Genomic DNA, 18,221 nt, shown 5'->3' on the forward strand with positions numbered 1-18,221 from the left:
TGTATTGCTGCTATAGAATTTTCATAAACAGAAGCGTAAAATTCAGAAATCTACATAATATACTGTACCACATAAAAGATACAACTTGTGATAGTAGGTTCAGGGCTGGAGAAGATTAAGTAGAAAAGTTGCCTATAAAATTGACGACAGCAGTTGAAAATGGTTTGTTACACCTTTAAGATGTTTTAAGGAATCTCTAAGGCAACCAGAATGAAAATACAGACAGAAGACAGAAAAGTGAATGAAAATGGTGTCAAACCATATCATGCATATAACACCACAATTAAGATAAAATATAATACCTATATGAGATACAGACGTAGAAAAAAGTTTCAAATTGCTTTCGATTCACCAAAAGTGCTTCTCATGCAAAGAGAATATAAATTCAACAATTAACAGATTTGAAATTATTACAAGTATTAACAACTCACCTAGATATGCTAGAATATTCGTAACCACCAGAAATACACAAGACGAGTTACACACTCTGTAGGGGTGATATTTCATAGACACATACATAATGTTCCTGGCAAAGGGCATAAACCTGATTCACATTTGAGTCACACCCACATTGTTCAAAAGCGTACAGTGCTGAAAACTGTCATCGTCTAACAAAATACATCGGTAAATAAAAACAAAAACAAAAACCCACAACTAACTAATGTTGAGGAAAGTCCCATACGAAAGGAAGCACATTATTAAGGAATTCCAAAATGAGAACAAGCCTAAATTTAACTGAAAAAAATGCGACATAATGCAATATATGAATTATTTAAAAGGAAACCTTCTACAGAGCTGCAATTTAAACTCTGTGTATCCATGAAAAAAAGGCATTTTCAATTTTGGTATATGTTCAGTGAGAGTAAACTGGAAGGAATACTCATTAAAATCAACCATGAAAAGCTGTAATAAAAATATTATGAATAAGGACTAACGTGACATCAAAAAATGTGTTCTGTAACTCATACATTCCTCCTGTTACACAGAATTCAAGGATGTACCCCATTCTCTAGAACGAAGCAGAGAAGCAAAAAACTTCCATTTCTAAATAAAAAAAGACCAAAACAGTTATAAAATAGGCTGACAATCATTTTATAAAAAATACATACTGGGAAGTAAATCCAGATATATTCAGAAGAAAATAGTAAAAAAACCTTATGATTAATTTTTCCTGAAGTAAAATTCTATTCAGGAACAGAAGATTTGTGTCAATATGGGAATTTTACTATCTACATCTCTTCGTATACAGCACATGCCTGGGTCGCCCGGGTGACTCAGTGGTTCGGTGTCTGCCTTAGGCTCAGGGTGTGTTCTCAGGGTCCTGGGATGGAGCCCAGCATCAGGCTCCCTGCTCCACTGTGAGCCTGCTTCTTCCCCTCCCACTCCTTCTGCTTGTGTTCCCTCTCTCGCTGGCTGTCTCTCCATCAAATAAATAAAATATTAAAAAAAATAAAAATAAAGCACATGCCCATGTCACATTAGAACTTTTTTTTTTTTAGAATTTTTTTTAAAGATTTTATTTATTTATTTGACAGAGATAGAGACAGCCAGCGAGAGAGGGAACACAAGCAGGGGGAATGGGAGAGGAAGAAGCAGGCTCATAGCAGAGGAGCCTGATGTGGGGCTCGATACCATAACGCCAGGATCACGCCCTGAGCCGAAGGCAGACGCCCAACCGCTGTGCCACCCAGGCGCCCCACATTAGAACTTTTGATCTAAGAAATAAGAGCTGAGTCTCAGAGACAACTAATAAGAAAGTGCAAACATACGACAAAGTCAGAAGAAATTCTTATTATACGAGACAAAATTAGAAAATGATGCACTTATTAAGAAGCTAAGAAATGAGACTTTACTATTGGCTGCAGGATCCAAAAGTTGTAAATCCCGCATAACATTACTGTATGTAGGAAATCTACAGAACAAATAGAGACATTACGTTATTTCACCACTAAGGAATGGAACGCAAGGAGGGGAAACCTCTTCTTCTCGTTAATACAAAGGAAAATGAACATCTGAAGTGAAATAAAGGATTGTATTTTCTCCCGTTAGGGAAGTGCTTTGTTACCTGATGACATTGATGAGTCTCCATTGTGTATGATTAAGACTGAAGCCTCCATAACACTGGAAAGCATGAACCAGAAAACACTGCCTCCAGTGTTGAAGGGATCCCCACGCCAATCCCCAGTATGCCCCACACAACTCTGCACACTTTCTCCCAAGAGGCAAAATGGAACTTAGAAGAGGCTTAGCACAGACCCTCCGGAATAGGGAGATTTCCCTAAAGCCCTCAATGCAATGGAAAAGCTCTCTGATTATGGAGGCCCTCCCACACCCCGTGGCCCTCACTGTGGCTGTGACGAACCATCACTGGAGCTGAAGCAGAAGCCTTTGAGAATATGAAAGCATGACAATATTGTGACAAGACGTCCCTCTGTGACGGACGGGGAGATACACGTGGGCTTCTCCAACTGATTTTCATTCCAGCAGAGCTACTGGAACTGCATTTTAAGGTCTATCTTCCTCCTCCTCCAGACTTGGACGTCCTCTGTCATCACTTCATTCACTGCCACCTACCTGGATCAAAGCCTGCTGTCTTCCTTCTCTTCACATCCCATGGGTCCTTCCTCAGCTCCAAAAAGGAGACCAAATCAGGCTTGGACACAATGAGACCTGTTTAATAGAGAAACGGTATATAAGTATGGCTGGGGATCCTTGCAAGCCACTACTGGGCTCAGTAGGGAAGAGAGGACATTGTAGAACTCTAGAAGATGATTTCCCCAACACTGTTCACCAACAGCCCCTAGAAAACATGCAGGAGTTTCAAACACTCACTTCCTAACTTGCACTTCCATGTTCTACCAAGACAATAAAGCGGCGAAAAATTGGATTTTAAAGGGAGGCAGTACCGCTCCATGCCACGCCAGGTTCAGAACTACCACTAATCAACAGAAATGATGTTACCCTAAGGAAGGGGAAGCTAAAGTTGAAAAGCAAACATCAAGAAGATTTTTGTCCCCATCTACAAATCCTTACTTTTGTTCCTTAGTGCAGTGACCTGAATTGCAGTTGCGCAAAGGGGAATCATCCAAGAGACAGTCTTGAAAGGAAGAACGAAACCCCGAGAGTGGCTTGGGAAATCTGGAAGGAGTCATCCTCACCCAAGAACAGGAGGTGTCCGTAGTTCTCCAGCATCACGTCCCTGTACAGTTCCCGCTGCGTGTGGCTCAGGCATCGCCACTCCTCCTGGGAGAATTCTATGGCCACGTCCCTGAATGTCAGGAGTCCCTGCAAGACATACCACCGTCACCAAGTGGCCATGGACAGAGTTCACAATGGCCCCTAAGATCAAGAGGGAGTTAGTGTCACCAGCTAGACCCCAACATCTGACCTTCGCTGCTTACCTGACTGTACCCCCCAAATTAGATCCCACATTTTACTTCACTCTTCTGTCCATCTTATCCTTTACTTCAGCCAAAACACCCCATGGACAGAGTCTCCTGTGGGGAAAACAGAAACTATCCAACGAAAGGTAATGACCACCCAGGGGAAGTGCTTGGGCTGGCCCAGTTTGAGGGAGAGGGACACAGATGTAACCCATGGAGTGATCTAGTTACCTTTACCTCAATATAAGGCTAATACTCTCCACCCACAGAGAAGCACAAACCTCAATTACCAAATGTGCAAAGACATCAGGTTTGAACTCTGGTTATGATCCTAGAGTTGACTGAAAAGGACATGCAGGTCAATATTCAGAGAGGACTCTATGCCAATGTTCACAGCAGGTGTCAAACATGAGAACAATGATGGAAACAAGAAGTTATCCCCACAAAATCAATCTAACCATTTACATTTCATGCACCCATCCACACATTTAGGAAGTAGTGAAATACACATGAAACGTGATAGAGTACAAATTGTCATGATATGTAATTCAAGAACCATTTTCAATGACGTCACACTTATAAATCACTTTGTGGATGATGCTGCTTCTGGCTTTTATTCACATGATATCAACACAAACACAGAGAATGATACACATAAAACACCTATTATTTAGGAGTCTGGTATGAAGAAGGATAGAGGCAGAAAAATGTTCACCTTTAACTCAGAAGGCTGACCCACCGACTGCATAGCTCTGCTAAGAGTCAAATACGTACTACTTGTTACCAGGGCTTCTGGGTAATGCAATGGCTCAGGTGTCCTACTCTTGATTTTGGCTCAGGTCATGGTCTCGGGGTCCTAGGATCCACTCAGCAAGGAGTCGGCATGAAATTCTCTCCCTCCCCCTCTGGCTCTACGGGATCACCTCTCCTCGCTCACACACACTAGTTCTCTCACTCGCTTCAATCAATCAATCAATCACTAAATAAATAAAGTACTCTTTTCTTTTTTTTTTTTATAAAGAGGATGTCTATCACATGAGTGTGGAATAAAGTAAAAACTCACAGGATGGCCATATGACTGACTTAGATCCCCCAGGCCCAGGAGACAATACTACCAACTACATGAAGGTCAGAGTCTTCATTTGTGCAGTGGAAACTGATGTAGGGGCGTTGGGGGAAATGGTCAAGAAAGTATTCTTGAAGACATTTTTCGTGAAACAAATTTGTTTTGATGAAACCTCAGGGACAGGACCCATTGGCAGAAAGAGCTGCACTGTGATTGTGAGAAGGTATTGATTATATACTCTTCAGGTAGGGGGTAGAGAAAAAAAAGTCTCTAAGGGGATTTTGCCTGCAGCAAAGCATTAACACTAAGGCACCTGTGAATTCCTTGAGGACAGTCATACTTTCCATGTCCCAAATATTTATCTTGTAAGGACATTTCCTTTACCTCTACATTTCTTTTGCTTTGTTCTCCTGATCAGAAACTAGGAACAAAGAGAAACTCAGAAGAAAGGGGCTTCCAGGTGAAATGGGATGGTTCGCCCACCACCCAGTAAATCCGTCCAAGACCCTTAGGAATTAACAAGGACAATGTGAGCCTTACAGGGGGAGCTATCTGGCAGAGCAACAAGCCATTACAAGAAGTTAACATCAGCCCTAATGACCAAGTTGATCATCAGCGCCTAAGGCACATTGAAGGACCTGTTGCTTGGTGTTGAGTAAGGGGAGGGAGGGTTAGGGAGGGGTGGATAGGTATGGGGCTAAGTGACCAGACTCACCAAAAATCCCAGGAAAGGGGGCACATAAAGGACACAAGAGCTAAGGGAATGTGACCAGACCACCTCATTTGTTTCAAACACCAGAGATGACATATTCAAAGGAGAAGTAATCATGCTGCTATTAGCGGTGACGTCAAGGAGACTGAAGGTCCCCGGTCAGTTTTCTATAAAACCAACCATAAAGGCGCTGGGTGGCAACCATTCGGGACCCCGCTCACTCTAGAAAGCTTGCTTTCTCTTCTCACCTTCACGTGATAATCACTTTCCCCTTTTGTGCCTGATACTCATTCTGCTACACCACACAAGAACCCTGCACCAGCGTGTTCCTTCTAGAGGCCTCCTTTCAGGCAAACTGGCTTGAGTGCTGGAATGGGGGAAGGGCCGGTGACTATCTGCCTGAATGCAGACAGGTACAGGAACGAACCACCCCCAAAGAGCCGAAGGCCCTAACCAACCAATGGGCTACTTACAACCAGGTTCAGTTCCCAAAAGGGAAGATTCCATCTGTCCCCAGACTGTCCCATCTTCTCCTTTAAAACTACGCCACACCCACTACCTCCAAGCACAAGGCATTCGAGGAGCTCCTGGCTCCTTTGTTCTGCCTCGGCTGAATTCTCTCACTTCCCCTGGCAGTGGCCCATGCCTGCTCATCACCCAAAATCCCCATCCACTCAAGAGACACCCCATTTACGGACCACATTCTTGTAGCCCCTAAACAGTAAACCAGCATGTCAATTACATTATGAGAATACAGTCGATTTATACAAACTTCAATCACATGTACTTTCCCGGTCTGTAATACCTAGTATATTTTAGATACATTCTAAAGGATATGAACCCCCCCCTTTTTTCAGAGAATATTCCAAGTGATTAGGGATATCGTAACATATTTGCTGTTTATCTGTGCTTTTCTTACTCCTGGTCTACACAGAGCTGATAAGGCTTCCAGATGGGGCCTAAATAAGACCATTTTCCATCACTGATATCCCAGGACCAGTCCCCTTCAGCAACAGGAATCTTTAACTCAACACCTTCCCAAGCATCTGTCACCAAGGGACTATTTGCAATACTGGCAGGCAGGTTCAAAGTGACAACTGTTGATGGCCGACTCTAAGCCCGGTTGGAGAGAAGGGATAGAAGTCTCTGGCTGATAGGGGAGAAGGGTTCTAAAGATCGAATTTGAGTATCATGTCTGAAAAGGTTTAAAACCTGGGTGTAAACATAGAGCAGAAACATCAGAACTAGGAAAAAATCAATATTAACAATTTCTAAATGTGAGGAATTTCTCCAGAAAAAGACGACAGGGCCTCGGAACTCGCACGCAAGGCTTACCTGAGAACTGGCCATTTCTTCTTCACCGCGTCCTCTGGACTTCTTGCTCAGAAGGATTCCAGGAGAAATCATAGCTGCAGCAGAAGAAAATGCCTTTAAAGCCCCCAACAAGGTGTCTTCACCCATAAATATCTTGCCTGCAGGGAGGACTTTCAAATGCACAAAAAGGCTCAATTTCTTATCCCTTTGTGTCAGAAGCTATTCAGAAAGAAAGAATTCTTCCTTGGAGACCAATCTTGGAGTCTTTCCTTCCCTGGTTCAGGGGGCCTCCCCCAACACAGACACACACAACTTCTGCTAGAGCAGAAAGAAGAAACGTGTGCTGCATGGACCTGATGCTTCCAGATTCCCGTGGCAGCACCTGTGTTACTTCTCCTTGAGCCAAGCCTGAACTCAGCTGTCTTCTATTCCTGGTTAAGCCTGCTTAACCCTGGCTTCACCTAGAATTGCCCAGAGCATTTAATGAAAACACCACAGTTGTTTCCCCCCTCACCGACTGACAGACTCTAGGGTGGGGGACACGGGATTTGATCCCTCCTTGAACCTACTGGGAAGCATTTGGCGAGGTGACCAGGCAAAAAGCACTCATCAGGGCTGTCGTTGTTATTCCCATTTAATCCATGCCTTGTCCATGGATCACGGTCTCTTTCTCCCTCTTTTTGCTACACGGAGGAAGCCACCCTTACAAATGGAGCTTTCCCTTAGAGATGCAAATGTCTGCTAAAAAAAATACCCAGCCAGGTTTCAGAGTTCTTTCTTGGTCTGCTGTTTCTTCTTCTTCTTTTTTAAAAAGATTTTTATTTATTTATTTGAGAGAGAGACAGTGAGAGAAGAGGCTCAGAGAAGGAGAGTAGCAGAGGGAGAGGGAGAAGCAGACTCCCCACTGAGCATGGAACCCACCGCGGGGTTTGATCCCAGGACCATGACTGAGCCAAAGACAAGTACTTAACCGACTGACCCACCCAGGCCCCCGTCTGCTCTTTCTTTAAAATACCAGCCGAAAAGAATCCTTATGCTAACGAGATGCTGGGGTGACAACATGTGCTCCCTCGGTAGGTAAATGTTTACTTTCATAACTAACTGCCACAGACTTTTCCAAAGGGAATGTACGTTGTTCACTCCCATCGGCAATACACGAGCATTCTAATTCCTCAACATGCTCCCTGAAATTTGGTGTGAACCTTTATTTTACCCATTCTAGAAAATACAGAGTCGTTTCTCTCTGCAAAAAATGAAGCCGTCTTCCTACAGTTGTTCTCGTGACTGAACTGAAACCACGTAAACACAGCTGAACAAAAATCAAAATGGCTACATTAAAACATCAGCAAGCCTTGGTATTAGAGATCCTTTTCCCTCTCTTCTGCAACCTTCCTCTCTTCCCTTCTTAGCCTTTCCTTTCAACCACCGGGTCCCACCCTGAAAAGGTGATGGACACAGCTGGAGGCACAGACACATTTCCTGGTGGAACCGGCTAGATCCTGTAGGGATTTCCCGACAAATACCCCACCCCCTGCCTCTGGGGGGCTTGCAGTTTTGAAGGCCCTGACCCACTGCAGCCTCTCTTGCTGGCGAAGTAATTAACCTGTCCTTCCTCTTGATCCCAGCTCCAGCTTCACGTTCTATTTTGGCTCCGAAGCACGGAGGTCAGGTTTTGACAGCAGAATGTGAAGAAGAGGAACATGTTTTTCTTCCTCCATTCTCAATTCCTTGGCCACTCTAATATGTAAGTGGACATAAGACAGATTCACAAGGGAAAAAGAAAGTGATGTCTTACCTACGGGGAGCCTCAGAGACATGAGGCTCAAAGACAGGCAACTGATGCCTACAGGCCACTGTGACTTAAGAAGGGGTTGGGGATTTAGCATTTCAGAAAGGGGCAAGGATACGCACAGGAGAAAGGAGAGCAAATGTGTTTTGCGATGTCCAACAATGGTTTGCCACACCAGGCAGGCAAGCCTGTGTGGTCCAGAGTTATTCTGAGTCATTTGTGCTCTTCCGGATAGAGTTTCCCCGTCTCACTTATTGATGGTGTATCATCAGCTTCACAAAGAATGAGATCCTTCCATTTGCAGTAACAGCATAAACCTAGAGCACCTTTTTCAAGGTTAGTCTGAAGTCCTGCCAATGCCCTTCCAGCCAACTTAGTAGGCTTCATATGTAGCAAGCACCTTTAGCCTGTGTCAGTCATGAATCACATCGTCCTTTTGTATATTTATAGATCACGCATTTGTTCCTTAGCAGGCCTTGCGGCTGAAGTGTCCTGCACAAGCTCGCCCTGGGCACCATCATACCCTGCCCAGCACCTCCTTCATGTGTACAGGGAGCCGCGGGGAGTCTGCCCTCAAATAGTGGTACAGATTCCTGTGCCCCCCTTTGTACTGTTTAACTGCCCTTGAGGTCCTTTAAAAATCGCTGGGCCGGGCAGAAACATTAGAGTTGGTTTTTGGACAAGACTCCACCTTCTTCCCAAGTGGCTGGCCTCCTGAATACACCTCTTATTCCTTTCCAATCAAGACTCATGCCTGTGTCTTGGCTTTTCATGCGACTGGCAGCCAAACTTGGGTTTTTCAGTAACAAACTGCTGTGGGATTGATGAGTACAACCACCCGGAAAGGATTCTTGAGATGTTTGATGGTGCTACTTAGTACGTTTATCCAAGTACTACAGTACAGGACCCCAGGGCAGAAAGAGCTTCATTTTGACTATGAAGCTGGTGGTTATACACTGAGTGCTCAAGAGAGAGAGTTCATGTAGAGAGTATTAGATCATAAATGTTTTTTTCCTTTAAAAATCTTATTTCTTTGAGAGACAGAGATAGCTGGGGGGTGCGAAGCAGAGAAGAGGGACAAGCTGACTCCATTCTGAGCACAGGCCAAAGGGGGGGGGGGGAGTGGATCCAAGGACCCTGAGATCATTACCTGAGCAGAAATCAAGAGTCAGAGGCTCAACCCACTGAGTCACAAAGGCGCCCTGATCATAAATGTTTTTTTCAGTTTCTACTCATAAAACTACTACAATATTTCTCTGGTGCTTATCATTCAGGTTGATATTAACTATGGGTGAGATGTACAGGCAGTCATGAGACCCTCTAGGAATGTACCAACCAGCACGTATTTGATCCTTATCAAAGCTATGCAGGCTGTAAGTCAGGCTTCTGGGTTAAAGGGGAACATTTTTCTCTTTTTCTCTCTCATCATTTCATCAATGAACAATTTTTAATCCTTCAATCTTTACAGTTGTTGAAAGCTGAAGGATTCATCTTCTGTAACTTCTTTGGGGACAGGGGTTGTAGACATGTCCTGACACGTGGACCCAAATTTGTCACTATCTGTCCCTACATGTAAGTATTACAAAAGGCTATTCCTGTAGAGTCCAGAGGGAATACTGGGATGAAATGAGTAGTAAGCATCATCTCCTTGGCTGGGTGAAAGAGACAGGAACTGCTTGCATATACCTCAACAATAGGAGGGAACAAAGCAAAAGAGAGAACACAAGTAGAATACTATTATAATGAAAAATCAGGAGAACAATGAGAAGACCCTTTAGGGTGACCATAATCCACCCCTCCACCAGGAATTTAAGCAGTCATTAAGTGACAGTGTAGGGAGGCAGAGAGCCCAATCAAGAAACAGAGGCTTAACCAGAGAGAACAACCTGATGGTTCCCAGAGGGAAGGTGAGTGGGGGGGAAGGCTTAAATAGCAGAGGGGAATTAAGGAGTGCACCTCTCCTGATGAGCACCCGCTGATGTATGGGATTGTGGAATCACTACGCTGTACCCCAGAAACTAAGAAAAGATTGTGTGTAGGCACAAGCTATGGCAAAACCATAGGCAATTCCCGGGAACAAACAAGGGGCATGCTTTTTTGAGGAGACGGGCTAAGTTGAGAAGTCTGTTACAAATAAAAGTTCTTTGTAGTAAAATGGTACTTTCAAGGATGGTGGGTTTTCACTGGTGAGGCTGTAGCCTGCGTGCGATAAGAAAACCATCTCTTCCTCTGGCTGGAATTGTAGACTATAATCCACTTCCAAGGTCACGCTTGTGTAAGGTCAAGACCTTCCCTTCCTGTTGACAATGAGTGATAAGGCCTGAGAGCTCCCCCTGCTGAAATCTCCTGACTGCATTTTAGTCAGGATTCCATTTACTGACTCAATCACCCTTTGAACAACATCTCAACATTTCCTTCACTCTCAGTTGATGGCAGCAAACATTCTAATCTTCACTTTGATAACTTTTTTTTTTTTTTTTTTTTAGATTTCATACACTACTTTTTTTTCTGTGTGTGGTTTATTGAAATCAACAGATTATCCTCCATTTTGTGTGGGCCAAGCTCAGGTTCCTCCATGATGGGTGACTGGCAGGAAGATTATTTTGATTTAAAAACCAATAAAAATCCAGCAGATTCAGGAAACGTCTTTTCCATTCCCCTCACTACCTAAAAAGAATTGAGAGAGAGAACCTGCCGTAGGATGAGAGCTATTCCCTTGGGTAACTACATTATGATATAAACTAGGTTTGAGAAACAGGGAGGAACCTGGTTAGGCCTCTTTGAAGAAAGTTCTCTATAGCCTATTGTTTTTGAGTGGCCCAGAGAATTTTTGTTTACCAAGTATTTCCTCTTTTCCTTCTTCCTGGGAATTGCACTTCCCTTGGAGTTCCCAGACTTCCACCTTGTTCTATTTCCTCCTTCTCTCCTCTTCAAAGACACATACCTTACATTGCCGGTCTTCGCAACTTTCCCATCTGTGTGGAGTGTCTACATGTTCAGTTTAAATTTGATTTTCCTGTTTAACTCATGCCAATTTGATTTTTAGTCAACAATGAGAACTTCCTCTTCTGTTTCAGTTCATGCTTTTGTATAATCTTCCAATCGATATATATCTATTTTATACGATCAATGTTAAGAAGGAAAAAGAAACAGAAAGGCAGGGCCCAACATTTACATTCTCAGAGAAAATATGAGACACTGAATACCAAGTCCTAACATATTAGGAGTATTAACTAACCTATATGTTCCTGAGGTCCCAGCACAACACCATGGATCCTACATGTGTGCACAGAGTAAAGGCTCAAGAAACGCTGCATTAATGGTTATCTGTACATTATCCTCCAAATACAGACTTTCTCAGACTATAACTGTTCCCAGCGCTGGAATGGCTACATACTTTGAACTGACAGGTGCCCTCTAGCTTATAGCTCAACTAATTGTAGCTTCCTTGAGATTTCAACAGACACCTGATGCTAGGGAAACCAGGAACCCGATGTTCCTAGAAGATCAAGCTACACCGTGCTACAACACGGCCTTCCCTGAGTGCAGTGAGTCTCTTTGAGATCATAGTGGGAATGAAAAAGTGCTGTAGCACTGCTTGCCCTGCATGGTAATGCTCACCACTTCTGTGTGCCTCCTCCTTCAACACTTCCTGCTCCGTCTGTGACTTTGTAGATTGCCCTGGGACACGAATCTACCACGTTCCCCATTGGCCAGCCTCCTGAACAAAGCAAATTTTCCTTTCCAATTGTGAAAATTAGTCACGGGACACTCGCTCAAATGGAATCAGAGGGTTTTGGTGGGAGCAGCTCTCCTGCACTCCCACTGGGGGTCAACTGCAAATCCAACAGGAAGAGATGGACTGGATATTTTTTTTCTTGAAGGATTTTACTTATTTGACAGAGAGAGAGAGAGAGCCAGGAAAGAGGGAACACAAGCAGGGGGAGTGGGAGAGGAAGAAGCAGGCTCCCAGCGAAGCATGGAGCCCGATGTGGGGCCCGATCCCAGGACCCTGGGATCACACCCTGAGCTGAAGGCAGATGCTTAATGACTGAGCCACCCAGGCACCCTGAGATGGACTGGATCTTATATGGACTTAATCTGCTTATGGATACTACTCCTCTATTCAGCCAAATGGAAGAGACACTTATGTTTGAAAAAGACTTTTCCTCCTCATGGGCATTTGAACATGAATGGACTGACTTACACAGAAGTAATTTAGAACTTCAGTGGCCATTACTGGATTCACTGATGTTTCCAAAGGAACTTTTATCAAAGATGAGTTGGACAACCATAGTTCTCAAATGGACAAAACTAAATGGGTTTCTATTTTAATTGGTATTTTGAAGGTTTCAAACCCTATCAAGAATACTGCCTCATTACAACATATCATTTTCAAATAAGTAAGGTAAGCAAACAATGACAAAGATGAAAAGGCACATAATTACAAGGATGAAAAAAGTATATGTCGGGGCACTTGGGTGGCTCAATGGGTTAAGCGTCTGCCTTCAGCTCAGGTCTCGATCCCGGGGTCCTGGGATCGAGCCCCGGGTCGGCCTACCAGCTCAGCGGGGAGCCTGCTTCTCCCTCTCCCTCTGCTGCTCCCACTGCTTGTGCTGTGTCAAATAAATGCATAAAATCTATAAAAAAGATAAAGAAAAAAGCCAATGTAAAGAATTTGCAAAACCTTTCCCTATTGCTCAGACCTTCCCTGACATCAGAGTATACATACACAGGGAGAAACCAAACAAATGCAGACAATATGGCAAAGGCTTTAAACAGATCGACTACCTAAGTAAACACCTGTGCATGCACACCGGGAGAAGCCTTAAAAATTTAAGGAATATAGTAAACTTTCGGCTGGATTTTAAGCCTTCCTTGACAGAAGACAACGCATGCAGGGGAGAAACCCTACAAATGTAGAGACCGTGACACAATCATTAACTAGAGCCACCACGTTACCACACATTAGAGAATACATACTGGAGAGACGACAAACAAATGTAAAGAATGGGTAATGTCTTTAACTTGAACTTAACACTTACTCGAAATCAGAGACCGCGTAGTAGATAGAAATCCTAGAAATACAATGAATAGGGGGAAAACTGTTTGAATATACATTTTGGGAAAAAGAAATCTTTAAAGGTATAAAACAAAATGGCAATCTGGGTAATGAAAAAAGAAATCCAAATAAATATCAGAGAGTCACAGCGGAATGGACTAAGCCTGCACCACTTTTACAATAGTAATGTGGTCCGGATTTTCAGTGGAAACTTGCAGGATTATATATCTTATGTCGTCATTTTTTTTCCCCTTTACACCAATGGAACCAGCATGAGTGTGAGAGCTTTTTCTCAGTCATCTGATTGTGGTCACCTGTTGCTCGTTATTTCTAAGCAGAATCCCAGACACCTTGGCAGCTGTTGGCTTGAAACATTTTCACCATGGTTTTGGATAGAGACTTCCTTCTAGTTTGACTGAGAGTCCAGAGGTGTTTCCGTTGGCAACTGTGGCCCCTTGAGTGTCTTCTAGGCCATTACCGTCAGTCCTAGGACTCCAGGTGGGCGAAGCATGAAGCTCCTATCCCACATTCCATCGGCCCCGCCAGCATCCTGTGCCAGATTCCACATGAGCTGGTAAATATCACAGTCCCTACGTAGGTACGAGACAAGAAGAATACTTCACAAACATTATAGGCTTCAGATCCTGTTCTGATATACGCGGTGAGGAGCACCAGACTTATTCTGTACAGAATTCAGACGGGCCACAGATGTTTTGTGTTTGGGGCTCATTATGGTTGTTACTCTCTGGGTGCACAAGCCTAGGGGCCAACCCTCTCCTAGACACAATATCTCACCTAAATCCTGAGATCACAGCTACGACCCCAAGCACTCTTCTCCTCGGGAGCACCTTTGGGACTTTTTAGACCCTCTCTGCCATCACTGGAATTGTTCTTTTCCATTCGACTGTGTGGGGGAAGTGAACAATGTAGCCTAAAGCAATGCGTGCTTCCCAAATGCCAGCCCCTTTATTCTCTTGAGTGACAATCACTGTGCATTCAGGCTCTTCCCTGTATCCTGGAGGAATTCCAAACGTTTCTCATCTCATGAGAAAAATGAACTGTTTTTCTCCATGTCAACCGTGTATATATTCATGCCTCACAGAGGGTTACGTACAATGACAAGCCAGTCAATTGTAGCTAAAACTGTAAGACAGAGAATCTATGTCAGCAGTAAATAATAAACCATAGACATACGATGAGTCCTATTATAATACTATATGATTATCCATATAATTTTGATGCATATATGGTCCCAGGAGATAAGGTCAGAATCTAACCAGCAGTGTAACATTGTCTCCTGAAGGAATGAGATGTTCAAAATACATTTGAATGTGTATTTCAGTATCAGATATTACGTTGGCCAAACATGTACTTGGGTGTGGGTTGTGAAGATGGCTCCACAAACATGGTTAACAAGTTTGTTGCTCCTTCAAGAAGCTGGTGCCCCTCACACTAACTGCAGAATCTCTAAGTAGTGACAGGAATAGTGATGAAAACTTACCACACTAGGTCCTGTGTTACTGCAAACTCAGGAGGGAAGAAGATCCATTCACAGTGCAAGGCTAAGACCCACTGAAACACCTACAGTCATGACCACAAGCACAGCTAGCTGTAACCTTACTCACTGGAGTAGCGGCATCTTACTTCAGGGGGCCCTGCTCAGGGACAGGAAACAGCACACACATATCCTGCATTTGAGGATAAGGCTCCATCAGGAAAGATCCATGCTCTACCTGATGGCCCAGCCTAAGTCTCACCTTCCTGGTACCTGGTTCCCTATGGGGGCATCTGGTCAATCTCACTTGGGCACACTCTCCAGGACCAGGGACTCTTTTAACCCTTGCAGATGTCCTGTGTAGACTGGGTTTAGACTAGCACAAGAATCTGAATCTCCTTCCATCTTAGAGAAAGAGGCATTAGTCATCCAGGGCCCTCTCCTCCCTCCGTAGAAGGAATCTCCTTCGGGGGAGCCAGGTGGGAGTCCCCCTGGGTTCCTCTGACTGTGCTAAAGAACACTGAACAAGGCTAGAGATGCAAACAGATAGACACTGCTTTTTTTCCATGGCAATTGCTCATCAGAAAAACAGATGAAGAGTCATGATCCGAATCATCCAGGAATTCTTAGGTGAGAGCCACTGGGTACATGGTTGAATTCAGGATTGTGGAGTCAGTGTGAGGAAGAACAGAGGTAGACAGGGGACTTTGCTTCAGTTGGGGCAGTTCCCTGTGTTGTGGTGTAAGTTCTGGCGTCACCCCTGATGGGTCATCCATGGACCAAAGAGTTTTTAGTAGCAGTAGTTGTAGCATTTAGTTCACGTTCTTCTTAAGAAAAGCTTTCTAATACAATTGTCCCAGAAAATTCTGTTGAAGTTGCTTTTTCTTTTCTTTTAGGAAACAGAATGGAAAGAAACTACATTGATGAAAATACTATGAACTCTGTGTTGATCTTCTTTGGAAGGACCTAGGAAAGACAGAGCTCGAAGTACCCCAGAGGCAGGGAGACGAGAACCCACAGCCAGCTCCTCCCCAGCCCAATCCAGATCCATCCCCTTCAGAGGCTGTGTGCAGGTCTGGCCTGCCTCTGGGATCTCCTCCCTTCCCAGGACAGATTCGAGGGATCATATTCTGAGTTGACTCTTCCTTTCATCTCTTCAGGGCTGGTGCTCACAATTTTAAAAAACCCAGAATCTGATACGAGGGAGTAAAGGACTATATATTTCAATGACTTCATTGCTGTTTTTATCATGAAATCCTGTGCTTCATGAGCCTTTCACCCAGAATCCTGTCTCCCATGATTGCCCTTTTTCTCCCCTAAACAATATGGCAGCAGTGATGAGTCCTTCCATGTGCTTCAGGACACTGGTATCAATGTGTCTCAGTACAACTGATATTAACTTTGTTAACTTGGCTCAGGATCTCTCTGCCAGATGCCACCAGAAAACAAAGGCTGTCACCGCTGTTTCGTGGAGATCCTGGACTTTGCAAATACAGGTTCTTAATTAGTCCTGGACCGGGAAGATTCCATTTTGTTCTGTACTGTGTTACAGATATTCTCTTCTTTATTACTTTTTAACTTTTAGCAAGAGCAAGCAAGGATCATATAATGACTGTATGTTCAACATCTTAAAATTCTAGAGCGTAACAAACGACATCATTTCAAGGAAGTAATCAGGCGTTTGTTGGGGTAAGGAAGAAGTATTCATGGTTCATCCTGCCTTTAACTTTCCCCTTCCCTGAGGGTATTTGTAACCTCCACTTTAGTGATAATTCTAGAAACCGAAGGGCGTAAGGTATTGTTGCTCCCATCTTAAAATCGGATATCTGATCCTTATTTCTGATTCACTAGTACTGGCAAGTAGACTTAAGGAGCTGAATATTGAAAAAGCTTCATAAGTATTCTAAAGCATCCATCAAGAAACAGCATCTACGGATGCCTCAGTGGTTCAGTCCGTTAAGCATCTGTCTTCGACTCAGGTCATGATCCCAGGGTCCTGGGATCAAGTCCCAAGTCGGGCTCCTTGCCCAGAAGGGAGTCTGCTTCTCCCCCTGCCTGCTATGTTTGCCTCTCCCCTTTTGTGATCTCTGACAAAAATAAATAAAATCTTTTTAAAAAAAAGAAAAATAGCATCTAGAGAAATAATATTCTATAAACTACTCTACTGTACTATCTACCAAGCATGGTACTGGATTTCAAATAGAAGAATCCCTAGCAACAGTCATGTTTTTATTATCAACAGATCTTGCCATCTCTAGTGTGCATCTCATCATCTTTTTCAGAACAGGAAAGCGCCCCGGGACACATGAAGACAAAGGAGACAGGAGCCACACACCGAGGTAGGGGCAGATGACAGAAGCAGACAACACAGGTGTAGGCCAAAGATCAAAGGACAAAACTGAAGCGTAAAATGGGGTTTGGGAAGCTCTGCTGAATGAAATGGTTCTAAAAGCCCATCTTTAATTCTCTGGTGGTCACCGAGGGACAGCTCCTGTCTCATTCTTCACATACTCTTACAACCTCAAGGACTGACCTTTTGTTCTAATGTCCTCCAGGGCAGTCATGGTGAAATCCAAAAGCCTCCCCATGGCCACCGAGGGTCTATGTGAATGATTGCTGTTCCATTGCTAGTGGAGTCATGTGAAAATCTGTACACACAGGGAGATTCTCAGGTGAGGCCCCAATGGGATTTATTCCTTCTTGATTTTTAAGTGCACTTATCTCCTGGAGACAGCAACAGTCTCGTACATCAGGAATGTGGGGTAGACTGACCTTCCCCTATCAAATCTTATACAGACCAGCCCTACCCATCGAGGCTTCCCCACTGATCACTCTCGGACCCATTCTCAGAACGGTACCTGGGAGCTTCACTGTTTGCCCTGGGCTCACAGTAGAGTAAGTTGGGCCCCTTCATCAATACGTAACTGATGCTAAAAGTGCCAGAATCCTTGGGGATGGGACCCTGGAGATGGTAGATCTAAAATCTACACAGGGGATTCCAATGGGAAGCCCTAGCTGAGGGTGACTTTTCTAAACAGTGTTTGTGAACATTTCCTGTATATACAAATCACCTGGGATTTCCACTAAAAACCGATTCTGGGTCTCTATACTCAGATATCATGAATCCCTAAGTCTGGATGAGACCCATGAATTTGTTTTTATTTTGTAAAAGATTTTATTTTATCTGAGAGTGAGAGACCACGAGTGGGGGTAGGGGCAGCAGAAGGGGGAGAAGCAGACTCCCCAGAGCATGGACTCAGACAGGGGCTTCTCCCAGGACCCTGAGATCATGACCTGTGCCAGAGGCAGACAATTTAGCAATTGAGCCACCCAGCCACCCCTAGTTTATATTTCTAACAACCATTGAGATCCTGGTCCAAAGACTGCATTTCCAGTAGCA

At 43.9% G+C, this 18,221-nt stretch overlaps 1 protein-coding gene across 14 annotated transcripts in view; it reads right to left on the reverse strand.

The window, feature by feature from the left end:
* LOC113250190 (zinc finger protein 345-like) overlaps positions 1–18,221 on the reverse strand; it is a 144,570-nt gene that overhangs the window by 65,137 nt on the left and 61,212 nt on the right. For 10 of the 14 annotated variants that reach the window (XR_008960054.1, XM_057313974.1, XM_057313973.1 and 7 more), the window contains 3 exons: positions 6,497–6,570; positions 3,159–3,285; positions 2,575–2,670 (listed from right to left, as the gene is read on the reverse strand). Coding sequence is in view for 13 of the 14 variants with exons in the window: in XM_057313974.1 (XP_057169957.1) it covers positions 2,575–2,670; positions 3,159–3,285; positions 6,497–6,570 (297 nt within the window). In the remaining variant the exon portion in view is untranslated. The other 4 variants (XM_048224130.2, XM_057313969.1, XM_057313972.1 and 1 more) reach the window with 2 other exon arrangements.

Source organism: Ursus arctos, unplaced genomic scaffold (genome assembly GCF_023065955.2).
Source record: "Ursus arctos isolate Adak ecotype North America unplaced genomic scaffold, UrsArc2.0 scaffold_19, whole genome shotgun sequence".
In the NCBI taxonomy this organism is placed as follows: Eukaryota; Metazoa; Chordata; class Mammalia; order Carnivora; family Ursidae; genus Ursus; species Ursus arctos.